This window comes from Lates calcarifer, linkage group LG23, assembly GCF_001640805.2.
Source record: "Lates calcarifer isolate ASB-BC8 linkage group LG23, TLL_Latcal_v3, whole genome shotgun sequence".
In the NCBI taxonomy this organism is placed as follows: domain Eukaryota; kingdom Metazoa; phylum Chordata; class Actinopteri; family Centropomidae; genus Lates; species Lates calcarifer.
In genome coordinates, this window is record NC_066855.1 from 10,515,007 (window position 1) to 10,542,895 (window position 27,889).

Below are 27,889 nucleotides of genomic sequence, written 5' to 3' on the forward strand. Positions count from 1 at the left end.
GATGTTTCAACATTTAGCAGAGCAAGTTTTTTTTATTTCATTATTACATGTACAACATAACAGTCACCCTCTTCACCCCCTCTGTGATTTTTCTTCCCACTGTGGCTTATTAGAACAGTATTAATTTCACAACACTTCAGTATTATGTGGTAAGTGATTATTTAGTTTTCCATATTAAAAGCACTTGTGGTTTAAGAAAATTAGTGTAATCTCAGCCCACGAGTATTCTGTCTGTCCGGATTTTCTTTGTCGTATGAAGTGGAACAGCGTGTTCATTCCCTGACATTTACGTATAATTCAGAACAGTTTGCGTGCATTGTATTGTGCTTCATTTACTTAAACACTTAGAGAGAGAGAGAGAATAGCATTTCAAAACAGGAAACAACATAATAGAGGCCAAGACCGGCACTGTTACTGCTGGGTCCTTTCAAATTATTATTTTTGCCTTTATCTCCATTCACACTTTTATTCTGCCCTTGTGTTTCATTTGCTAACCAGCCTGGTTGTGTCCATGGCCATTTCTGTCCATTTGTTCAAGTAAAAGCATTAAAGAAAAATAGCTTTTGCCATTACATTGACCCCTCCCTCCCCGATGAGAACACAGCCACAGAGAAAAATAACAAGGAGAGCTTTGCTAAAGATGGACAAACAATTCCTTAAAGAACTCCACAGGATAGCATTTGTACTTGTTTTCATCAAATTGTCCTTTATGCAGTGCAAAGATCTGACAAGAATTCACCAATAAATTAAGTTCATGTGCGGTATGGTTCACGTCCATCAGCACACACAGGTTAGGTTTCTGGCGGACTCTGGTCCTACATGAGCACACAGCTTTTGGCCCGGTCCTTTCTAATGGGAGGTGGGTGCTCATGGATCTCAGTCCGAGGTGGCTGCTGAGAGACCCGCTTGAGGCCGCGACGTGAGCCAGCACGTTTGAGCTGAGGCCGATGGATGCGGGACACAGACGCCAGTGTGGTGACATGGAAAACATCACGGACGCTGTTCTCAGAATACTTTGAGGTGCACTCTGCATAGGCAACGGCACCGATCTGTCTTGCCAAATTAGTTCCCTGAAAACAGAGAAAAATACAGAATATGGGTTGATTAAGAGGAAGAATAAACTGTGAAAATTTAAAGCTGCGTTAATGATTCTCTGGCCACTTGGGGGGAGCAGAACTAAGCTGTAAACACGACTATCGCATGCTATCACATCTGAGAAGTTGATGTGATTATTTACATGTCCAGTAGACATGGTTCTGTGCAACATTATTCATTGAGAGTCTTGTTTCTGACCACTTGGCAAATTTAAGTCCAATATTAACTCTCCTTTAAGCTCTTTTTTGGTCACTACCAACTCATGAGGGAAATATCTAGCACTGGCTCTAGTCACTAAATATGTTCACAAGCTAGTCACTAAATGTGTCTTTCTGCTGTTTGGTGTTGAGTAACTTCGTAGAGTGGGTTTATAAAAACTTCTTGCTGATGTTGAGAATGAAGACATTAAAGCTGCATGTTAGAAAACCAAACATTTACACAGGATACTGTAACATTTACTATTTGGTGAATTCTTTCTTTGATTTTTAAAGTCATTCAGTCCTGAGTGCATACATGCATAAACAATTTGAGTTGCAATACACTTTTAAAACATGCCCTGAAAGTTTACCATTATCGCAGCTTTTCACATGCTATTAGACTGTCCCCACTGTGCTTTTGTGGAAATCAGACCATTGTGCTCGGTCGTGCACAGTAAAAAACTCCCCACTCAATAAAAGCCTACACTCTCAGAAGTGTGATACGTAGCTAGGGCATACAGAATGCTAAGATCTTCCACACAGCCATGAAATATTCAAGCCCTATCTGTGTGACTATAAAACTCGAGCATAAAAGCTCAGCTTGTTTCAAGTAGCGGTTAGCACCATCTTAAATCTCGACCGGTTGAAGTTGTATATGGTGCATTCATTTTGCATACCTGCTCTCCAACAACACTGACTCTGTGCACTTGGGTGTAAGTTGTTAACACAAAAGGGCAAACCTATATGTCATATTGATTTATCTAGTTCTTCTAAAGGTCTTCAGACTCTTGAGGTTCTTTAGGATCTAGTCAAGTCAGTCAAGTCAAACATGAATTTGCCTCATGGGGCTTGACAATCTGTGCAGCATTGCAACACCCTCTGTATTTACACAACTCCTGCCCAAATACTGCTCCACTGCTACTATCTCTCATGTTTCTCACTTTGTTTCAGTCTTTTTTGTTGTGTTGGATTCAGCCATGTTTTTAGCAACAAAACATCTGCACAGTGTGTGACAGCATAGGTGTTCAGCTCTTAGCATTAAAGATGTGCCACACTGAAGTATCTAGCTACCCAATTGGGAAATATTATTCCTGATCTATGAAAAATGCTAAAGGCTCGAGCTGTGCTGCTGGGGAGGCTGCATTATTTTTGCATTAATGGAAACGTTCCAACACTTCAAGTCTCTGTTTTGACGGCCTTAAGCCGATTACAGCAGTAGTCACACAGTTCATGGGTGGTTTGTTCGCACATGAACTGTGCGGTTTATTCTGGTGAGTGCGCTTCCCCTGGGGATTACATCAGTTGGCTCAAGTGGCTGAAATGTTAAAAACCCAGTCTGTGGCCTTCTGCAGCGCAGAATGATTAAGAAAAGTTCTCCACACTTTTAAGTACAACTCTCCCATGTAATCCATAATTTAGCTTAAGTAGAAGTGACACTAAAAACAAAGTAAAAGTGGCCTCATAGTGAGGATTGAATGGAAAAGATGGAGACCTGGTGTCAAAGCTGAAAGTGGCTGCAGTTACATTTTACATATAGATGGTTTGGTTTAATCAAAGGCTAAATCAATTTATGCTGAGAAAACTAATCTGAGATCTTGATAGACCAATTTTGATGCCACTACTGACAGGACAATGAAGGTCGTTACCTTTGCTTTGTCTGAGGTATGAGAAAATATTAATTTGTTGACAAAAGGCTGCCAAGATGTGGGAATTCACATTTACATGAAAATAGGCTATTAAAATTCATGCATGCCACCGTTCATCGCTCCAAGACACAAACAAAACAACTGTATTATCGCACATCCTGCTGTTTGTCTCCTTCTTTGTTCAGTCCCAGGTCTTTTATACTCCTTGTGTTTCCATATTTGTGGAAGTTATGATCTGAAGCAAATGTCATTCTCCGAATTCATTTTCAGAGGTTTTGTTTATGTGCACAAGAGAACAAAATAATAGGTGTCATTTGTTTGGGATGATACTACTTAAATTTGTGCGTAAATCAGTGTTACTATAGGCAAATAAAAATCGCTGCAGTGGAAAATTACAAAGGACTGTACATTTAAAACCATATGTCAAGCTTGTTTCAAATGTTAGAGTGCGAAATAAATGAAATAAATACTGTTCAGTTCTTCACACATGCAAAATTACTGTAGCAGAGTGAGGCTATGGAAACAGGAACAGCAGTTAATTTCAAGCTAGGTTTGACAGCGCGGATGGTCACAGATACTGGCTGAAAAAAATGGAAAAGAATAGAAAACAAATTTAAGAGAGGGAAGGCATTTTCTCTGCACTCCTCACCTGTTCGTGGGTGACAGGAATGAGTCTGTGTTTGGAAAGCTCTCTCATGACATTGAGGTCCGTCCGCATGTCCAACTTGCAGCCGACCAGCACCACTTTGGCATTGGGACAGAACTCCTGTGTCTCACCTTGCCACTGTGTATTAAAAGATAAAACATATATCAGTGCATGGGGCCCTTTTAAATTAAATATTTGTTGAACTGAAGATAACACTCTATATGACCGACACTATGTAGACACCTGAACATTTAATTCATCTGTTGCTGCATCTTATTTCGAAACTGCTTGTATTAATATGTTGCTGTAACAGAAGCTACTCATTTCCAGAGGTTTTCTACGAACAAACATATTTCTGGCCATGTAGTGTTGTAGTCACAGCTTAAATTTCTGCTTAAAGAGTTACTTAACACCACCTGAAAATCTTTTTTCTGACTTCCACTGGTTGAACTTCTCACCTTGCTGAAGTGATAAACTGGTGTTAATTTACTCGTATAAGCTGCTATCACTAATATCTTGTGTTATAAATTGGGCTGGGTATCGAACCACAATACTTTCTGAGTGTTGTCCCAGATCCAATATCAAAAACTTTCAAGTACCAAAAGCTTTCATTAAACACTTGGTCAGATTCTTGTTTATTTATACTTGACTTTTATTTTAGTTTGTATTTTAAATGACAAAATTTATTTCTGAAGCATTTGATGACTCTGACTTGTCTGTATCAACAAGAAGTTTTGAATAATAATTTGGCATAATAATGTTCAGATGTGAAAACTGGCCTCAATGGACCACAGCAGGATGGACGAGAAACAACTGTAACAGTACAACAATGTAGCTGTTTTGTTCGCTACAACATGAGCTCACAGCAACATGATGCTCATGGTCAGAAATGCTGGAAGAAGACAGACAGAAAGGGACAGACAATACTCATTAGAGACCACAAACATGACTCAAACGATTAAACTCTTTCTCTTCCTCTCTATCGCTCTCGTTCTAACTGAGACTCCTTTCATTATCTTCTCACACTATGGCAGACAACCACTTTGAGCACTGTTGCTCCATTTGTTCTTCTTTACAAAGAGATCTTTTCTCCCAGATGCCCGTGTCGCTGCTGTTACGGGCTCTGGTGTGTTGTGCTGTTGTGCAGAGCGAGCGGTTGCCTTTCAGTACGCCTCTCCACTGAACAGTGTGTGCAACTGGTGAATAGGAGTAATTTAGTTGAGTCACAAAGGACCCATGGGAAGAGCGGCGTATTGTTTGCATTAATGTTAAGAACTGCTGAGAGTTTTGTCACCGATAAAGATCAGAATGTGAGCTGCTGGTGTGGAGAGTCTGGTTTATCAAAGGATAAAAATGGAGGCCGAGCTGACAGTTCAGTTTAAAAATAAATCTGCAATCCAGGTATCTGCACAGGACACAATATATCCTGGAATTAGGGCTTTAATGACTTGAGGAGGAGTTACATTATTATTATTTTAATGCCATGGGTATGGCAGTTTGAGTCAGGTAGTTGGTCCACCACTTTTGGTCCAGACTGAAATATCTCAACAACTATCAATCAGACGGGTTGTTATGAAATTTTGTACAGACATTTGTCATTTCCACACAGTGATAACTTTGGTAATCCCCTGACTTTTCCTCTAATGCTACCATCAGGTTGACATTTTCTGTTTTTAGGAAAGTGTTGTGACAACTGTCGGGTAGATTTCCATGAAATTTGTTTCCCACACCCCTGTCCCTCTCCATAAGAATTGTACTAACTTTGGTGATTTGGTCCTCTGACTTTTCATCTAGCCCTATCATCAAGTCATTCTTTTAATTTATGACCAGATATCTGCAAAATTATAGGTACAGCTTCAGAAATAGCAATGTTATCATCATAACACACTAAACTAAGTCAGCAAACACAGTAAACATTAAACCTGATAAACATCAATATGTTAGCATTGTCAGTTTGAGCATGTTAGCATGCTCATGTCAAATTATTAGTCTTGTTTAGACTAAATATCTGTGTTTTTAAGTAAAAATTTAATGAAAATAAGAGTGTAATACCCTCTCCCACAATTACATAACATACATGGCAGTAGGGAGAGGCTTTGAAACAGCATTAAGACCATATTCTTGGGAGATAAAATGTATATAATATGTAATATTTATTTATTTAAAGCACAATTTAATGAATAGACAAATTTGTGTTTTTTTAAAAATTCACAGTAAAAAAAGAGATTTAAAAAATTCTCAGGTTTGTTGTACTTGGAAAGAATCTCAGTGATTTCAAGCGTATGTGACTGAAGTAAGTGACTGACGCCAGAATGCTGTTACTGAAATGTTACTGAACTTTAAAACCTGTGATTACAGTGACACACCCTTACATTATCACTCAGAGCTGTTTGTGTTGTGTGTCTGTCATCCTCTGCTATTGTTCATGTAGTTTTTTAATTTTTTCTTTTATCTGGTATGTACATGTCAGGATGCTGAATGTTGCAGCCTTGTGGGATGGATGTTGAACATGGCCTCATCACATCTTACACAAAACATTTAATACTTAAATCCAAAATAGGCAGGAAAAATTGACATAGTAGGGAAACGATAGAAAGTTGGAGATGCAGCAGAGCTGACAGACTGCTAGTCAGAAAGTCATGAAAAAAAGAAAAGGTGAGAAAATGTTGCCAGCTGTGAAGCAAGGGTTGAAGCATTGAAAAAAAAGGGTGATAGTCGGGTAGAGACTGTGATAACATCTTAGGTTGGATAATGCTTGATGACAGATATATAGACTTCCTAACACAGGAGATTTGAATGAGCATTTGAAAAGAGATTGGACTGAAGAGAACAAAAGGTACAAAGAGAAAAAGAGGAAGTGATAAGAATTCAAGGGGTATTTTTGTAGCTTAGCACAGCTGAGAAAGAATAGACCCTCTAAAAGGAAAATTGGATGCCACAAATATTGGTTAGGCGGAAGGCTGTCAGAAATGGCAGAAGATAAAGTGCTATGTACTGCAAGGGGCGTTATTTGAGATTGGAAGTTTCAGATGGAAAATAAGCTAAAAAACACACCAAAGTAAATGGAAAGAAGACATGATGGCACATTGCCATACTTGAGCACTGAATTTAGATGCTGAAGAACTGACTTGAGGATAGGTTTCTTTGTTTTGCTGCTAAACTCTGAATAGTGACTTCTCAACGTGTCACTTTGGCATCCTGCGCATGCATTGTGAGATAAGTTTATTCACTGCTATTACTAAGGTCGTTTAATAAGGTCAAAGTTCAAGTTAGTTCTCAAGTGGACCCCCTGTAGCTGTGAGAATTTGCCCAAAGATAAAAGATAAGTGTTTTGTCTTGTATTGATGATGTCCTTGATGAGTGATGGCACTGACTTCAGGAATGTCTGCAGGCTGAAAAACACTCCAGCACATTCAATGTTCACCACTCACATGTGTTCATTAGCAGTGAAAATGAAGATTTAGCGATATCTTCTAATGATACTAATTTAGAAAATTTTGCAAAAACGTAGTTTATTTGTAATGCAAGCAGATTAAATTACCCAACACTTCTAACAGAATACTCACACACCATATGCACATAGAGAAAGTTACTTTTCATTGCAGTCATTTCTCCCATTCACAGTAGTCATAACGTCATTCCTTCATGGCTACATAGTACTTAGGGTGGTTGCTTTGCCTGGACAAAGCAACAGACCTTCACACAATTACCAGGATGAAGATACACTGAACCTACATTAACCAGGTGTCAGAGAAAAACAATTCCAAATGAATGATAATATTGCTCAGTAATTGCTGGATGTGTAAATAAGCAATCGTTTGTTAACAAGCTCACAATATCAACTTAAAATCAGATTATATGTTGTTCAAGTGTCAATAAAATGAGTCATGTCAGGTTTAAGCTGGGCTTTTTTTTCCTGAATGATAACTGTGGATTTTGTCCACATTTCTTACTGTGTAGTTGCGCTACAAAGGAATCACTTCACAGCCAGTTTAGAGAGGAGAAATGATTACAGCGACACATAACTCTTTCAGTGTATACATGGCACCTGACTATTGTATTTAGATGGAAACCTATCCTTTCAGGCTGCTGCACAAAATGTACCTTGAAAACTGTCTCAGTTATGTTAAGAACACTAGAGGACACATTCATGCTTCTGTTAATGTGACACTGACCTTTTTCAGCACGCTGTCCAGTGTTTCTGGACGGCTGATGTCAAAGCAGATGAGCACAGCGTCTGAGTCAGGATAAGCTAACGGCCTCACATTGTCGTAGTAGGCTGAACCTGCGGGCAAAAAACACACACAGACATGACCAACGTTTCCAAGTGAATAAAATGTTATTTAGCTACTTTGCCGAAGAGTTAACTTTATCACAAAGTGAGCCATTACAGAGCACCTTTGGCGGTAATAACTGTGATTAAACGTAATTACAGAGAACTAAGCCACTCTGCAAATGACAATGAGTGGGTGTGATTCATTGCTTTTGAAACGAACAGAGGGGCCTCGTCCACAACCCCTGGTCTGTTTGTCTGACAGTCTTGAATAAGCCAACAGACAGACATGTGACAGTGGTATAATGAATGGCTCTCACAAAGCGTCACCTGGTATTTCAGAATGGCATGTGTTTTTGCCGGGGGGCCAGGCTGAATTGAGCATTGTGACCTGGGCAAGGGGACACATTCCAATCCGGGGGGGACAGCATTCCCTCTCCATTTCCCTCATTGTCTCCAACACTATGTGCTTTTGTCACCATACACAGGGCTTTGGCAACTTAACAGAAAAAAAAGGTTCGACAGAAAATTCCCATAGAACCCGACTGAATCTGTCACACATATAGCACAAACATAAAAACACAATTCATGTTTACATTTACAGTTATTTTCAAAATAATCCAACTTTTAATGGAAAAAAAAATGAAATAGCCTCTTATGTCTTTAAAGAAAAATATTTAAGTTGTTAATGAAAGTTATTATTTCTGTCTCTACATCAAAATACCTAATTTTCCCTGTAAAACATTAAAAATATTTGATTATAATATGACTCATGAGTTATAATATGACTCATCCTGCACTCAGAGATGTATATACATATTTATGTATTCGAATGTGACTAACTCACATAAGTCCACACTTGACTGTTAGCTTGTTAGTTGTAGCAGCTACTAGTGATAGATAGTGGCGGGTGTGCGTTCAACTATCAGTTGGCAAAAACATTTCCAGTCATGTGTAGTTGTAGACGAAGGTATTCATTTAATTCATGAGGGTGGTGGGTGGAGGCGAACAGACTGACAGCTCCAAATTACTGTGGTTTTCTAGACACTTCATTCTCGCTACGTGCTCTCACTTTTGACTGATCAAATTAAATCCTTGAACAATTTCGCGTTAATCAAATGCCTCTCAAAGTTATACCGCTTCTGGATATTTCATTTCACCCTGAAACATGTCAGAAGTTTCACATTACAGAAGTTAAAAGATGCTCTGAGTGACTTTCTAAAAAATCCTTGCTTTTGTAGTTTCAATCGTCTTTTATCTGTTGTGGATATTTACTGACTGTTGTAACTGCTGCTGTAATTTAGAGAACAACTTTAGAAATGAGTCCAGATTAAGAACAAATCCCCAGTTAAACTAGATTATCTGTGTAAAATCAAAAAAATTAAATAAGACAAATGCTGCAAAATGTCCAGCACAATTACAGTGTAAAAATACACTTTACAATAGTTTGTTTAGTAATTCTCACACTTGTACAGTGCGGTTGTATTTTCCAATTAGTAATTTACATGAGGGCAACAGTAAATATGAGATAATTGTTTGCAACCTGTCTCATTCTGTCTCTCACTTTTAATAATATGGATGGCCAAAACTATTGGGGAAATGAAAGACTTTTCTTTGAGCTACCAAATTGTTTTGAAATTTGATTACACAACATAAACACGCCTGGAGGGAGGGTAGTTTACATTTACAATATATGTGCAAAAAAGTAGCCATGTTTACACTCATTTGTATTGTGCTGTCAAAATCTGTCCCCAAAGCAAAACATGTGTTTGTGCACATGTGTTGCTGTGGTCAAAAATGATAAAACTAAGGCTTAGGCTGCAGCCATTTTTTTCCACCTGTCTCTCTGACTAATTCCTCCTCCTGGGATTTCACACATACTGTACTCACACACATGAACACACAGTAGCTCACTTTCCCTTTTGTGTTTAGTGTCTTGTAGGTGCGGATGAAGTCTTAACATTCACATAGATTGAGGATGATTGATTCAGTAGTGACAAATGCAGCAGGGGAGAGTGGAAGTGTAGCCAACAGTCCCCATAAACCACCCGTAGGTCTCCACAGCTTTCACACACACCCACTGACATTGGTGACAGCTGTAGCTCAGCTTCACACTGTCAGTTCCACCTCTGCATCAGACAGCAGCTGTGATCAGCTGTAGTGTTAAAAAAGTTTGAGTCTTTGTCTCTGTAAAACAATTCCCCGCTCCTCTGTGGAAATTTTCAGACGCTTTTTTCTTTTTTTGAATATTACTGAGAGTGTTTTTCTTTAAATCATTTGTTTTGAGCCGATGTCAGACACATGCATCAAACAGAAAAGAAAAATTGTGTGAAAACAACAGGAGGTCTTAGTCTCAGCCCACCTGAAGCCATGAAAACTATATTTATGAAATACTGCTGGTCAAATCTGGGCAGTAGGATGAGACGCTGTAAAAGAAGTCATTTGCAGAACTGCTTAGTAAGCACTTTTGCAAGTACACCAGGCCTATATAGGTTACAGCTATGCAGAGTAATGTCTTTTGGTCAGCTGCTATCATTAGAACCCGTGCCGACTATTGCAAAATATTTTAACAAATGATGTATTTGCCCAGACACCTAGAGCTATTATATGTACAGAGACAAGAAAACATAAGACATAAGGTTACCGTTTTCAGTTTTCACATTTGAAAGATTTAATTGAATTTGAATGCATCAAATGGATGACTGGCGTGTACACCGATTAAATTAAATGAATAATGCACTATTCTCAATATTAATGTTTATATCGGAGAGAAATATTGTTTTCTTTATTCATTTTCCTCTTGTAATTGAGAAGACACTTAATTCTTCGCCATGGAAACAGTAGAGTGAAAATAAATTCGTAACTGAAGGTCCACTTAATCAGGTTTTTACATTGCTTTCAGCCACATCTCATGGTCTTCCTCAGGAGACAGGATTTATACAGTTAAACTCGTAGACAACAACATGGCTGGTAAATTAGCTCATCAATGTTTTCAAATAAGCTGATTTACAAGAGCTGTCCTGGGTGCTGATTCCACTCTGAAACTGTCACTGTCCCAAGGGAACAAAATCTCTGATGGGCAGGTAACCAGGGATCAGTCTGTGGTATCTAATGGAGCTGTGTCCTCAGATAGCTTCGTCTTTGCCCATTAAGAAAACGTGAACTGTTTCTTTAGCAGCCCGTCTATCGCATTTAGGTGATTGCCTCTCTCCGGTGTATTCAGTTAGCTGGTACTCTCCCTCAGCTGTAATACAGTTGTTTATTGTTCTGCCAAGTCCTCCTCTGTTCAGTCCACCCACCCCTGCCAGAATAAACAAGCATCAAGACCCTCCTGAGATTCAAGTCCTTCTGCTTTTGAATCCTCCTCCTCCTCCTCCTCTGTGGTTCCAAAAACAGATACCTGCCAAAGCCAGTTTTGAACACAACACTGGTAAATGAACACACTCAAATTAAGCTGTCAAACGGCTTTTGGTTTGTGTCATCAAATCTTCCTGACAACACACAGGAGGTTAAATAGATGTTAGAAATGTAGTTACATATACATGTAACAGTACATTTTATGAAATAGGCATATTTGCTTTCTTAATGTTCATTAGAAGACTCATACCACTTTCCTGTCTGCAGTTACAGCTGCGTATAATCACTATTTTCATATTAACTATAGATGACTTGTCTATTTGTGAGGTTGCTCGTAGTGGTGAACCCACAGAGAATAATCACTGACTCTGCAGTTTCCCTCAGCCCAACAGTGCTTAATAGCATCCTTTGGCAATTTGGCTTTCTGGCAAGCTCTGTTTACTGTTTTGGTTCACTCTCACTGCTCTCATCTGTGTTCTTGGTTGCAGGATGTAGCTGTTTATAGTGAGAAAAAAAAACAGTGGAGCGCGTAGCAACTTAAGAGACAGATATTTCCCTTGGTTGGTGGAGACCAAAATAAAGCTAAAACAAGAGTTGAGAATGTTGGACTCAGATTCATCAGGTTAAGTTCTCTGCATCTTGTGGATGTGCAAATAAGTAACTTTTTATTATCAAGTTTGCAGCTTTATACAGTGATAATATGTCAGTCTTGTGTTTACAATATGTCTCTGTTGCTCCCAAGTGTCAATTACTGCAGGTTTAACTAACATTGAAACCACAGGGTTATTAGCTTAGCTTAGCATGAAGCATGAAGCAGGAGGAAACAGCTAGCCGGACTCTCACCAAAGTTTAAAAAAAATAAATAAAATTGCTTACTGGTATCTCTTAAGCTGATTAATTATAGTACCTTAAAAATATTGGTTTGTGATCGCAGAGTGAATTATCTGCTGTAACAGTTTCTTTTCAATTTTCAATTTTCTTCAATTTTAACAGTTACGTGCAGTGACTCCTTTAATTGGCTTTAAAGGTGTATTTTTGAACTCTAGCTGTTTCCCTCTGCTTTCACTCCTAATGCTAAGCTAATCAACTGCTGGCCCTAGATCCATAAAATATTTAATGCACAGATGTGAGAATGGTATAGATCTTCTCATCTGACTCTTGGAAAGAAAGTGATTATGTGTATCAAATCACGTGTCGAATAATTTTAATAGAGGTCAGTCCTCTGCAGAATAGAGTGATCCTCAGTTCGATTGTTATTAAAAACAGAAAGTCTGGAAAAAAGGTCTGAGGTTACAGTAGAGATCGTTTCAAGTTTCTGCTGATTAAAATACTTCAAATGTAGGGAATCAGGAACTCATTCATGCTTGCAAAACTAATTCAGCTTCACTATTCTTCATATAACTGTCATTAGCATAAGCTTGGATAATGGTAGTGCTTGCTTGACTCTTTATAAAAACCACAATTCACAGTGACACACACACACACACACACACACACACTTCTGTGAGCCTCAAGGTTCCATGATGTCAACTAATCCATGTTCAGCACTCGAGTGCCAGCTAATGTGTATTGATCTGTGAGCCCTTTTTGACCCTCTCTGGGACCTGTAGTATGATGCCCCTCATGGGAAGAATCCTGCTGTTGTAGCAGCAGCACAAAGAAACTTCAACCCATCTGTCTCTGTCTAAAACCCTCTGATCAAGCACAAACTCCTAAAACCCACTGAGCCGCTGTAGTGCTGCATGTATTTAGCTCACAGGACAATAGCAGTGTCTTTTAATAACATTTACTTCAGTGTTGCCACCAATAATATAGACTCAAATTTCTGTTTGGCACTTAATCATTTAAAAAAACCAAACAAGCAAACAAAAAACACTTACAAACCTCATAACTTGCTTGAAACTGAATACATGCATATCCAGGTTTATCTTTGAATGCCACTTCAAAGAAGCCAATGAAACGTCAAATGTGTTTTAGATGCGTGGCTGCTGCACAGCGTTTGGCACAGTGACGCACAACAGTCTGGGAAACAGAAACCACACTGTGACTCCACATGGGGCTGTCATGCTTTTGATGTTCGGTGCTTACAAAAAGCTGCGATTCCTTTTTTCTCTTGTCTGTTTCCTTGCTCACAGCAACACCCCAGTAAGCATGTACTGTCCGAGCCCTCTTGTCGTTTTATGTAATCCACTTGTTCTGCTTTTAACGGATATCTGGCTTGTATTTTGCAGTTGCTTAGAGAGGTTTGTCCTTCCTAAAAGACTTGTGTAATGTTGTCTGAATGGTGTCCTCTAAGAGAAAATGTACATGCTCAGAAACTGGTATGTAAATCAGCCTGTTGGACATGACAGAGGGCTGCAGTGCTACTCCTGTTCTGTGTATCCTTTTCCTGTTTGTAATATACGATACCTTAAGTGAGATGCTTTAATTTTGCTGCATGCAATTAAAAGTACAAGTGGGCTTAAATGCAGCACACACCGGGTGTGCCACAAAGTTGAAAACTGCAGCAGACATCATACAAAACCATGGAGCCATCAAGGTAGAAAAGGGAGAATGTGCAAATGTGATGAAATTGCTCCTTTTCTGGAATGTAGGGCTGCAACTAATGATTATTTTCATCATCACAATTTCTTAGTCCTGAGAGTGACATATTGAAGTAACTTATTTTGTCCAACCAGCAGTCCAAAGCACAAAGATTCATTTTACTGTCATATAAAACAGAAAGTGGCACCTAGACCCTCACATTTGTGAAGCTGGAACTAGAGAAAGTTTGCCTGGAAAATTCAACTAAAAATTTGATTAAGTGATTAATCGTCTCAGCTCTGCCAGATAGTTGACGTGTATAGATGCCGGCAAATAACAGTGGTGTATCTTGACGAACTGTCTCACATCATTGTGAGATGCCGTGGGCAGAGCAGAGACAACAATGGCTGCGTTGCTGGTGTGTGGTGTTCTTTACGACCTGACAGTCAACCAGAATATGTCAAATTATCAAATTTGGGAATCTCTCACAGAATTTACTCACATCACAGCTTTGAATAACCAATAATAAATCCTTTGAATTCCACATAATTACAATGAGAACAGATACAAGTGTATTAAGACTCCCTATGGAAGTGTCTGCACTCATTATGTTTCTCCTCTCATGGATTCAGGTGTTTTTCTTTAATCCGTCTCTATATTCCAGACTGTACTGCAAGTTCACCTTAGAGGTACAGAAGTTTTTTTATGAAGTAAAGTTTCTTGATGAGCGACCTTTAATGAGCCCCACTGGGCAGGTTTCTTAATTATGAAATGAAGGGGAGTCATATTATCTATTCTATGTTAAATATGGTAAATCTTGTTAGTGATTTTTTAATGCTCCGGAGATATCTCCTTTTTCTCATTTTGTCTCAGCTCATTATTAAACATCCACTGTTGTATTTTGGGAAATTTCTTTAGTTAGTCAAGCTCAAAGCTGTGAAGTGACTGAGAAGACACAATCAGACACACTGCACGTTGTATCCTTCAGTATTCACGGCGTTGTGTGATTCAGAAGGAACACAAGCACACCTTGAGATGTTTGCACAGAAAATCATTATTAATCCTCTCTTATGGCATTTTTGTCTGCCAGCTTCCATCACTGCACAGTAATGTTCATTAATATTAAAATCCTGTTTGTCCCAGTTATGCCCTTCTGAAGAAATATGGCCTTTTTTAGGTTTTTCACGCAGGTCTGAATTCCTGAAATACACCCAGAGAGGAAGCACCAGTACAATTTAATGCTATCGATTAACGTATTTTTCTTCCACCACCTGAGCGTAAATAATGCCACCCACTGAGATAAAGCATTACTGCTACACACTCATGCTGTGTGAAATGTGAGGACAATATGAACGTCTAATAAGTAACAAAAGAGAAATCAGCCCGTGCGTTCCGATGATTATCATACAGTAATGGAGTCCACTCAGTAAACCCACACACATTCGCTCAGTGTGGCTAATCGTTCAGCATATGCATAAACACTTCAAGACACCCTGCAGAGTGGACAATGTGCTGCTCTGTTTGTCCTTCTGTCTGTGCAGAACTGCAGTCAAATTCCACACAATGTTATCATGAAGGTGTTATCTCTGAAATATTTCCCTCAATTCTTGTTTCTCAAATTTTGTTTGTGATTAGAACAAGTCGTCCGTTGAGCTACAAATGTCGGATCATATGAGGGATTTCTTAGAATTGTTTGTAATGCATTTGAAGTAAAGAGTTAGTGTCTTTATGTTTCTTCTCAGCAGTGATGTTAAAGGGGCACGCCACCAATTTTTCACATGACGATCAGTTTACTAGTTATGCTGAGTACTACACAGCCTGTGGCTCTCAAGGAGTTTGTGAGTAAATAACCTCTGAATGTCATCAGGATTATATCGAACAAGGCTGGGAGACTACAGATATATTACAGAGAGCCTGTTTGACAAAGCGGCCATGTGAAGTGAAAGATGTGGGCTTTTGCCAGGCAGTTGAGAGTTTAAAATATGCTACTCAGTTGCATCATGGGAAATAAGAAAAGAGTTTTGGGGGTTTAAAAACCTGAAAATCTGGACCTTTTTTTCGTCTGTTGTGAGTCTGCTACCTTTATGGAAGAGCATTACAAGACCAGCAGAATGCCACTTTAATGACAGGAAAATAACATACTGATGAAGGTTCATATTTGACCTTGAAAAAAGTAGTTTCACAGTTGCTCAGTTGTCATAGAGATCATCATCACATGATCTATGTATGGAGCTTGATATATGTAGGAAAATGATGACAGCTGAGCCGTCTCCATGACAACTATGCCATACGCTGATGAAGGCTGTGGATGATAGCCTGGAAACTGAGTTCAGAATTTATTTTGGTCATATTCACTATGAATCATATATGAAACATATATATCACCATGTGCCACCAGAGCATCCACCAGAGATTTAAGTGCTTAATTTTGTTCAAAATTTGACTGAACTTTGTAGTTAAATTAATAACGTAAGCCTCTATTCTGAGACTAATCCATGTTATATGTACATAAATCATGGATCCATGTAACTGGAGTAAACTGTGCTTGCTGTTATGCATATTCATCCTGTTGAATACCAAACAATAGCCTGAAAAGCAGCTTGGAGGAATGACTGACGCTAGTGCTGCCAATCATATCAAGAGGCAAACAGCTGTTGCACAATGCGCCTGTCAACAGATTAGAATTTTCAATACCACACACATGTTGCAGATGTGTACAGTATTTGATACGAGTTTCACTGAAGCCTGTGTCCTGTGTTGAAGGCAGCTTGACAGGTCTTTGCTGGGAAACTTTAGGTGATGATATTCTTTAGGCGTTTATTGCTTCAGTCTAATCAGTTTACTCAAGTCTGACCAAAGTTTTTTACATACAGAAGGATCAGTAACAGGATATCAAGCTGGATTTTTTTTGTGAGAAAATCTATGTGATGTTCTAGCGAATTTCTAACTCAGTGGGCACAGAGGGAAAGAGCTGCCAGTGAGCGCAGTTTTGCCTGAAATCAGCAGTAATCCTGCAGGATTCTGTAAAATTAATGACAGAGGGAACCAACTGGCATCTGGGCATCTCCCCTTCACATTAAACCTCTCAGCTCCTGTTGTGATTTTATATGCTGTAAAGTTGCAGCCTGTGTGGGTTCAAACCCAGAGAAAATTAGACAGGGGTTTTCCAAAGGCAAACAAACAAAAGAAAAGGAAAGAAACTTAAGTGTACTTCAGTTTGATGTCAATAAAACTAAGCAACATAAATTTAGCACCAGGACAGTTTTATAAAATATTGTGATCACTTAAAATAATAGCAGTTTTGTTAATTCTTTTAAACAAACAAACAAACAAAAAAAAAGATTAGTCAATCAATTGACAGGAAATTTGAGGGTTTTGGACTCTTCGTTGGACAAAACGAAGACGAAAAGACATTTGTTGACATTACCTTAGGCTTTAGGAAATTATGGTGGTTATTTTTAACTGTTTTCTGGTGAGATATAGATCAAACAGTCAAGAATTGAACATTAATCAACAATTCTAGGATCACTTCTTGGATTTTAACAATACAGTATCACCTTTTTATTGTTAACAGCAGTAAATAACAAAAGCACTTTAAATCAAGACATTTGGACCAACTGGTGGCAATGAAGGGGTGCCTCAGCTCATCTGATCAGACTGAACAATGTTTTATGATGGATATGATCAATTCCATTCAGCAACTACTCCACTTTTATGAGACATTATTGATCTGGTTCCTGCAGTGACATGGATTAGTTTGGGACCAGTAAACACATTCTCAATATTGTGATGTATTTAAGTCATTTATCAAAACAAAAATAAAGAAACACGCTGGTGTTTGTCCGTAAACGTGCAGTAAAAATGACAGAATATCATTACACAGTAGAAACAGGGTCACTGCTGCTCCAGTCCTCTGCTGCCCTCTCAGTAATGGCTGAGGTGTTGGGGGGTTGAACCGAGTGATCATAGCTATGTCTTGCATTATAGATCAGCAATAGAGAGGGTCTGAGGTGGATGGATGGACCCCTTGAGTGCCCCTTGTGTATTATTGTATCTAAACAAAGTGCACTACAAAATCTAATTACCTTCCTCCATGTAACAACTGAGTCATTATGGTTTTCGGCCACTGTTTTAAAAGTGACAAATGACAGTCTAATCCTTTGTGTTTCTTTACGGCCTGATAACATTTTACATTTTCAGTTTTTGTTGTCCTGTCAAGTTCCTTTATTTCCATGAGCATGGTCTTGAAGTGGACATCCATTTTACCCTCCTTGTTTGTCACAAGTGTTAGTGTTAGCAAGGGAGCTATCGCTAGTTGGGAGTATTGGCTAACATTAAGAGTTTTGTTTTTGGCTCATTACTAATTAGGTTTCTGCCCAAATGTTTCCCAGTCTTCTCAGCATTTTATGAAGGTATTTGGGTAATTTGGGATTCAAAACATTATGAGGTAGAAATAGAGAATAATATATTGAAAGGTGACATGAACTGAAAAGATTGTTTTTAAATGATTTGTTTCTTAAAGCAAAGATGACTTGGAAACATTTACTTGGGAAACACTTTGAAAATGTAAAGCAAAAGCAAACACAGCACTTCATTGCATCTGCATTTCTGGCAATAAAAGAATTGTTTCTGTATAGATGACTGGCTTTAAAAGTATCTGGACAATGGAGCAATAGAGCAAGCAGTTTGTGCTTCAGCAGAATGCTGCTGGACAAAATGAACTGTTGGCATAAATAAAGTAATACAGTATATTGGCTATATTGTATGAATGTGATTTAAGAGGAAGGAAGATAGACTTTCTGACCTCCACCCACCCACTCCAAATGTGTGTTAGTGTATCTGTATTGTGTGCGATGAATGTTTCTGTTTTGTGGTACATGCCGTTAATGGTGGACATTTCACAAAACAGTGCCTCCGTTTCTAATAGAAAATTCAAACCACATCTTTGGTACACAATGAAAGCTGAAGATTTTTGGACTGTTTGGCAGAGTATGAGTAAATCAGATGAAAAATCTTATGGGCACCAATGAGTGCTGAAAGTGAATTTTAAAAATAAGTAAACAAGTCTGTATTTTGTCAATAATAAAGAGTCTTGTGCAAAAGTCATATCTAAAAGTCAGTGTTACTGTGTGCATGTTCTTTCAGACTTAGTGTCTCTTTTAGCCAGACTGCTCAGTTACACATGCACCAGTGGCTGAGAGACAGGCCAGGCATCCCCTGGGAACTAGAGTGGAGACGCATCTAGGCCATTGATTTTCAATGTACCCTTGGTCTTCTAATGGGCTGCATGAGCAGAAGACAATCAGACCAGGTTGTCTTGAGCACAGGCTTGCACCACGGGAACCTACTGACACTCATTTAGTCCTCACTCAGCATGCTTGCTCCTATACATGACTCTGGGCACTTAGAACCAGGCGCTCCACTTTGACACTATATCACTCTGTCTCTTCACTGTCTATTTATATATTTTCCCACTACTCTGATCTCTCAGAGCACTTACTCATACGCTTACTCACACTCATACACACAAACATACACACCAGTGCACATGTTAAGCATAAAAATGCAACAGCACTTGGACTAAAGACCCAGTTCCCTGCTATCTGCGCTTCTATCCAAAAAGCCTCTGAAACGCTTCAACACACCAAGCTATTTCCTCCACTCATTTCTGTCATGGAGCCAGGTGCCACTCACACACACACACAGATGCTCGGTCAGGGCACATCTGGGTAGTGCTTTCAAGGAGCCAACATCTAACGGGGGTCATAAAAGCTGCTCATGAATGAATGATGGATTGTTGAGGCAATCTCTGCCACAGACTCTGTCGACCTGGAATGGATGGATGGATGAATGGATGCAACAGGGTCTTTGTAGGGCATAGAGAGTCAGCCATGTTTGCACTGCATGTGACATAAAGGGCAGCATAGGCATGGCAAGTGCTCAAGCAAAACATCCGTGTTTTGAAAAACATGTTGGGACATGTTCTTATTATTGACTCGTCTAGCCCTCAAGGAAGTATCACACAAAATTCAAGCTGCGTGCTTCTGAACAGGAAGCTGCCTTGAGGACAGAGTTCAAGGCAGTGAACCTCAATGCATTCCTTCACTGCTCACTGTTTTAAGGTGTGACACCTCAACCTCTTACCTCACACTTTCACATGCTCAGCTGTGAAACCTGTATGTTTTGGAACGTTGTGTTTATGTGGAGTATCCTGCAGGCATGAAACTGCTTTTTGTCATCAGCCAGTCACAGAGGAAAATAAACTCAGACTTCAACTGAAATTTCTTTTCAGCATCAGTAAAATGCACTGATCTTTAATGAGCTCAACAAAAATAAGTGAAAATAAAACTTCAGACCCCAATTTCAAACCCTGTTATGTGACTTACTGCATCACAGACAAAACTGCTATGTTGTGGAGAAGCTGCTAATTATTGCATAATTAGTCACTGTGTGCCTAAAATTAAAATGTTAATTATGTTGCTAAAGCTGACTAGATTAAAGTAGTCTTTTAAACCTGCAATAATTTTTTTTTTTTTTTTTTTTTTTTTATACTTGGGAACAGTTGAAACTCCAAAAACATAACAACATGACCTTAAAGGTGCTACGTGTAAGTTTTTGCTATTGCTACATCAAGTCAAACTTCAGTCCTTTACTCACTAAGACCTGTATCCAGTAGTGGGAAGCAATGCCAATGTTAGCTCTTGTTTTGCTTTGATTTCTGTCACTCCTTTTCTTCTTCTGAAGGCAACGTGCTAACCATACCTTGTAATACCACTTAGCAGTAATGAGTCACCGTAGCGTCCAGTTTACCCTCAGTCCAACATGAAAGGATGAAAAAGTGGCACTGCGTATACTAACCTCCTGTCTTTTAAAAGCAACCATGGCTCAAGCTCTTGCTAAGTAAACAGCAGGTTAATGCTAACATTGGCAATGTAGCAATGGCAAAAACTTACATATAGCATCTTTAGGTTACAAACAGCTGCGTTGTGTTTCTGATGAATGTTAGTCCAATATGCTCTATTCTTTTAGCTCTGTTTTGCTCTCCTCTAACTACTGAGAGAAAATACTTAGATTTTTAGCTGTTAAGTATTCTACTGTGTTCACCTGTTTGTCACTAACTGCATCATTGCTAATACAAAAATCCACTTAGAAATAACCTCACTCCGTGGCTCTCTTGCACCACATTGTAAATACACTCAGTCCCTTTCCTACTGTCCAAAAAATTGTTATACCACTATAATGGTTTATAATTTCCTCGGATTCTAAAAAAAAAGGATTTCAGGGCATATTCATAATTAGCACCAGGCTATTAAGTAAGAATGTAAAGGTCATCCCTGGAGTCTGTATATTAATGTAATTTATGATCTTTTTAAGCCCCACACTAGCAAATTGGTCGATAATTGCTTAACACAGACGCTTGTGAAAAGTGAATTCCTTGGGGTCAAGTCAGAGCAGAGGGCAATCGATGCAAGAGGAAAGCTGCCAGTTTAAAAAAAAAAAGAAGATGAAATCCTACTGGTAGATAACAGACCTAACAGAGCCAGTGGCACACAGATGTCCACAAAACACCTCATACATGCTGTGTAAAGGTTTGTTGCTTCATTGCAGGATGGTGAGCCAGAAACAAATCAATCAGCAGCGAAATTATTCTCGCCACCAACTTTTTTTTGTTTGTTTTTGTCACAGCACACAGAGACAGATTAGAGTAAGCCATATGTGGTATCTGAACTGCCAGGATGCACTGAGGAAGAGGTGTGTGGGTTTTTCGGTGGAAATGAGAAAAATATCGAGTGAGAAGTGAGGGAGAGACATGAAGACAGATAGAGAGACAGACAAAGAAAACGCAAGGTAAGCTAATCAAGAATAAGAGTGCTGAGAGGGCACTGCCCCAATACAGTGGGACTCTTGACCTTGGAAGAAATACTGTGGAGCGGCGAGAGGCTGGCAGCCAGACTGGATATTAGAAAGAATAGATGAAATTAAAGAGAGGAAGAGAAAAAGTGCCGAGAAGGGCAAATCAAGAAACAGAAACTGTGTTAGAGAACATGAGGTTGGCTGGGATCAGATTTTATAGCTTGGGACTCATATTTTTTTATGTGAAGAGCAACAACTCGTCACTGCACAACTGTTGTGTAATCATAAGCAACAATGCTTGCGATTATGAGAGTAATTAGTTTTTTGTTTGATGGTGATTTGATCTAGCAATTGCCTTGAGTTGATGATTCCACAAGATTCATTGCACATTAAAATATTGCATGGGCTTCTTACAATAATTATTACTTAAGTACTTTGTTATGAGCAGGGATTATTTCGTTAACTTTTAAATGTTTCCAAACTGGCTTTTGATTTCAAATGCACATTTTTTTTAGTGCAGCACAGTCGCAGTAATGCTCTTGAATTTGACTCTCACTTGACTTTCTTTAGTCTTAACTGTTAACTGTTACCTTAAGACAAAGGGAACATCTGCAGTCCTATAAAAATCTGTTTGCGAAGATCATGTGATATGATCAAAAGCTCCAACGCCAGCTTCTAAATGGACCCTGAAGCGAAGCTGGTTTGTCAACTGCTGTTTCCAAGGCTGAGAGTGAACTTTGAATGTCTGCTAGACTCACATACGCTCTGATCTTAATCTCGACTCGGCGTCACCCACGGTGGTTCGCAAAAGAGATGAAAGAGAAAATAGGTGACAGAGAGATTCTGACAAGAATGAGGGATAACAGAGATGTACACAAAACAGAGGAAGGGAGGAATTTGGTTTGGCGGGAAGAGAGAAAAACGAGGAGAGGAGTTTAACCTATGAGGCGGGGAGTCTGGAAAACAAGCGAGCTTGGACGTAAAGGAGGGAGGCAGGAGGTCGGGGAGATGGTGGGTGGCGTGGTGAGATGAAGAATGGAGGCGACAGGGGGCAAGTGTTTGGTCACCCAGCGAGTGCCTGATTAATTAAATCCACTGTTTGTTTCTGCGCAATGAGCGGGTCGCTCTGAGGCTCGTCCTGGCACCTTGCCTAACACTCTCTCCTCTCTGTGCTACAACCCTCAGCCTGCTCCTTCTCCTCTTATCTGCCCTCCCTCTAATCTTATCTTCTCCACTGTTATCCACACAGGCGCTCTGACCTTACATCCTAAAATCTGTGAGAGCGTATGTTCTTTTATCATCTGTATTAGTGTCTTTTGATGCTCTGAAGCCACTGTTTTGTTAAAGACACTTCCTGAATGAATCTGACAACTCATTACTAACCGATAATTTGCGATTTGACGGAACATTTACGCTGAAAGTGGCCTGTTATTGTGGCTTTATGTAACGCTGCTGTCATTTCAGACACTCAAGACAAAACTGTTATAATACTTGGTGATGAAAACACGACAGATTTGTCTATATTGCTTGTTTGATGTCTGAGTTTCAGTCACGACCTCACTCCCACTGCCTCGATTCACCTGCTGTCATGCAAACAGCAAACGCTCGCATACCATACGCACAGACAAATCAAATGCTTACTAACATTTGCCTGGCTGACTCTTACGCATGCCTGCACATGCCTTGTGAACACATACACTCACATATGCACACACATACAAATTAAAGTATCTACATACTCAAACAAAACTGTGATTGCATAAGAAACAACAAATGTTAAGTAAGAATAGAAGATGAAAACTCAAGGGTATTATAGGCTCACACAAAAGCACCCTTGTAAGCACACCAAGGGGCTGTCATCCCCCTGTTCTGTCATTAGTATGAGGAGGCAGGTACCAGAGGGAACTGTGGTAATACTGATGTAGGTGCACCTGTCTCCTGAGAGAGAACCAGAATAGCTCGCAGGGATGCTGCAAGGCAACGCACTCGTAGTCCCAGCGGCTCGTGAAGAGCTGGAAAAAGCCAGCTCAGGTCACACATGGATCACTTGCTGTGGTGTGGATCATTCAAGGTCTGGTTTTTGAAAGAAATCCAAGAAACTGAAGAGATATTATGGAAATTAAGCTAAAATAAGATAATTTACTTCTTTAAGAATGACACCACTCAACAGCCAGCTATCTTAGCTTAGCATAACCATTGGAATTCATTGGAAAACAGCTGCCTCCACCTAGACGAGCTACTAGCTCCTCTAAAGGTGTTCAGACAGATTTTCACCAGACATAATTAGCAACATTTTGACCGCTAGATAATTTGTGTTTATTGGAGCCATGCATCTCTTTTCTGTGATTTCCCTCCAGTCTCTCTCCTTTTCCCTCTTGTCTCTGTATGTTTATGAGTCAGATTCCCAAAGCCCTGGCTGGGATACAAGTAGATTTGTTGCTCTAGTATTTTCAACTCAGGTCAATCTGCACACATCTACTTGAGTCTTTTAATTGTCTTGGTCTGCAAATTGCCATTCTCACACTTTGGTTTTTGTACATATCAAACAAACAAAGTTTAATGCATTATATAGTGAAATAGATATTGTTGGTAGACAGATATTGTTTCCAGTTTTTGTGCTAAGCTAAGCTAACCACCTCCTGCCTGCAGCTTCAAATTATCTCCAAAAATGTTAAACTACTCAATCAAACCCTGTCAGTCCTGTCTTTACTTTTACCTCTACAACTTTCCATACGATTCAGCATACTCTCTAAGTTACCATGAATGATTATATAAACACTAAATCATTTATATTGCTTCATAAGTAAATAAGAAGCCATTAATATATTCACCATTTGGATAAATTCCTTTGTCTGGTGTGTATCCTCACAAAACCCTTTATAAAGTATTCCTTATTAAAAAGTAATACCTGTTTTTGTTTCAAATAGAAACAGACCTTTGTTAAATTTATTCATGGAGACAGTTTAGCCAAACTTTGTTGAGCACGGAGGCTTTTTTTTTTTTTTTTCAGAGACACCTTAAATCTTATTCATTAAGTTTCATTCATTCACACCTGGGAATACTTTGTCTGTTATTGTATGCAGGGAGATGCCATTAATATGACACAGTAAACTCCTGAATGGCACATGTGTCACACAAAAATGAATTGAATTTTTTTGGGTGGCAGAGTAAATCACTGTTTAAACGTTCCCATGGTGTAATTGTTATCCACCACACAGCTTGGTTAGAGAAAGGTGTGTGTGGGTGTGTGTGAGTATGAAACAACCAGTAATTTTAAATGGGTGTTGTTCAGACACAGTGGAGCGGCCTCACCCACAGCAAACCAACAGGCAACACCAACCTCAGCGGCTGCAGCTCTTAATCTCTAAAGCTCGTCGAGCTGGTCTTTCTGTCTGTCTGCATGGGCGGAGGTTAATGGAACGCTGCGCATTAGAGCTGCTCTCCGGGTTGTGCGAGAACAAGTTTTTGGGTGGTGTTGTGAAAGTGGAAATGAAATGCGAAAAAAAAGAGAGAGAGAGAGAGAGAAAAAGGCCTAAAGGCTGACAAGGGGAGAAAGTTAGCTCCCCACTGGTGACTGAAAGAATCTGACTGTTTGAGCTCCACTACAAAACCCTCCCTCTTAGAAGCACAAAATGACTACTGACTTTGTGAGCCATAAAAATCAACATTATGACATCAGCCCTCGTGTACTGCCTTAACTTTACAGTCTTTAACAGCTGCCGTGAAGCCATAGTGGACAAACAACTTGGCGATCAACATTTATTAAATCAAAACCAACCTATTTAAACACTGGGAAACCTTCCATGGTGCATGTGTTTGGTCATGATGCCAACTGTAACTGTACCGCAGTGACATATGCAGCCAATTATGCAGTGACAGCTACTTGGAGCAGGCAAGTGATGAATGACAAGTTGTTTATCCTCTCACAGAGCTGATAGGACTCTGGAGCGACTGTTGAAAACAAACTACAAGTGTCAATTTGACTGTAAAGGTGGTGACAGAAGGAGTGGAGTTATATAAACGCTGCATGAACACAGACGAGTTCTGCGTGTGCCACTGCTACACGGCGTCTACACCTAAAACTGAATTAAAATCAGTTTAAAATGTTGTAGAAATGTAACCCAGTACACCCAACACTCAAGCTGTGGTTGCTCATGTTTTTTTTGTTGTTGATTTTTTTGGCCCACAGCGTGGATGTTGTCAGCATGAATAAACTTCATGCTTCACGGGTTGATGATGCAGCTCACCTCTCATCACATTGGCATGATAATCTCTGCCACACAAAGCACGGATTGAAACCAAACCCAGGCACAAGCGTCTTACCTGAAGTGTCCCACATGTTGAGCTCGATCCTCTGCTTGTCGATCTCGAAGCTGGCCGTGTAATTCTCGAACACCGTGGGAACATAATTCTGAAATGAGACGTGTGTGTGTGTGTGTGTGTGTGTGGTTAAAATTAGATCAAAGCTCAGAGGGGGTGTTATTTGTTGTGATTTTCATAACACAAAACAGTCAAATTGAGAGACATCAAGATAGCGTGAGGTTGAAAAGGGAAAAAAAAAACTAATTAATTCAAATAGCTGTGGTGCTGATGATAGTGCAGTGATGAACATCAGACGGATGAGATAGTGTGTGTGTGTGTGTGCATGGAAAGTAGATGAGGCCAATTCTGAGCTTTGACTCATTTCCAAATTCAGAAATTTAGGTCAACAAGCTCTGATTTCATTATCCTCAACAGCTCCAGAGTTTCAACTTAGAAGAAAAAAACAATTTCTACAACTACAAAGGACATTTTAGTCCATCATGTCTTGTTGGGTAGCAAACAGTATCCTTCTTCTTTTGTTGGTTTCAATACAACATCTTCTCAACATTACATTTCCTGCTGTTGTTACTGATTTGAAAATCATCAGTCATCGCACTTTAAGCTTTGGCAAAACCAAAACATATATTTGATGTTAATGATGTTCTGGTATTTATCCATCCAGAATGTCAGCTGATATTGTCCAGCATGTTCACTGCTCACTGCACAGTGTGTGTTAGCTCCACAACACTTAATGAAAAAACCTTAATCTTCCTGGTCATTTCAAATTGCTCAGCGTGTTGTGTTATTTTTTATGAGGAAGTAGTCCAGCAAGGGATATTTTCAAGACGTAAACTCTTTCTAATGTTGATTGTTCTCATTAGACCTTCACGGTTTATAGTTGCCATATTAAACATTAGAATATATTTCATTCTTCGCGTGCCGAGAACACAATCTTAGACAGGGAGGTGGTGATTCAGTGTGTTGCTCAGAGGCAGTTCGTCTCACTGGCTGTTGTTGTGATCAAACCAGTGATCTTTCAGTATTTACAAACCAGACTGCTCCGGTACAACAACCGACGGCTGATGCGCAAAAGCGCACAGAGCCCGGATTTCTTGTGACAAGTGCTCAACTGGCTGGGCACGAATCTGAAGCCCCGAGAGGGTCTTACGTTTGATCCAGTCCCAGTCTTTCATTTTAACAGATAACAAAGGTCCAGGAGAAATAATAATAAAATAATATGATAATGACAGATGTAACCTGTCCTAAGAAATCACGTCAGGGCAACAGCTGTTTATTTTACAGCGAGTCAACTCGAAGAAAAATACAGTGAAATAATAAATTATAGGTAAATTATCATCTCCCAACTGATGATGTAAAAGGGTTTGGAAGTTTTGGTGTAAATGTCAGACCAGATGGAGACTCTCTCGCGCCGTATGCTCTCAGAGACTTCACGCACAGTCATCACTCATGTGTTTATCCTTCTAGAAAATCTCATCTCTCACCTCTGGGTACGAGTCTTTGGCAAAAACGTGGAGGAGAGCCGTCTTGCCACACTGCGTATCACCGACCACCACGATCTTACAGCGAAGTAATCCCTTGCTCTCCATCGCGCCCCGTGTTATCACTGAGTGGCTCTGTGCCTCTGCCTACTTGTCATTTAGCTCCGGACGAGTTGAGAGTCGAGGATCAGGATCTAAATGTTGGAAATGTCTCTCCCGTATGGAGAAGCGAGAAAACAGAAAACTTCAGCTCCACTGTCTGCTGTAGTTTCGGCTACATGCTCTGCGTAACGCCGCGCTCCTCTGCTCCACCGGTGAAGTGAGGCAACGCTGATGATACCTGTCGAGGTAGCATCATTAAATACTGAGTTCCTGTCCGATGTTTCAAAATAAAGCTACAAACTAATCACTTACGTGTTTGTTTACGTGCATGATAACAACAAAACACATGTTTGGGCTGATGTGTACCTCTGAGGCTCCTCATGCAGAAAGATACA

The 27,889-nt window shown here is 39.5% G+C and overlaps 1 protein-coding gene across 1 annotated transcript; it reads right to left on the reverse strand.

The window, feature by feature from the left end:
* Positions 1-27,744, reverse strand: LOC108898749 (rho-related GTP-binding protein RhoN). Its single transcript, XM_018698773.2, has 5 exons — positions 27,396-27,744; positions 25,915-26,002; positions 7,760-7,869; positions 3,588-3,722; positions 1-1,070 (listed from the first exon to the last, which is right to left on the reverse strand). The coding sequence occupies exons 1-5, from the start codon at positions 27,498-27,500 to the stop codon at positions 816-818; spliced, it is 693 nt and encodes a 230-aa protein (XP_018554289.1). The 5' UTR covers positions 27,501-27,744; the 3' UTR covers positions 1-815.
* Positions 27,745-27,889: the final 145 nt, after the last annotated feature.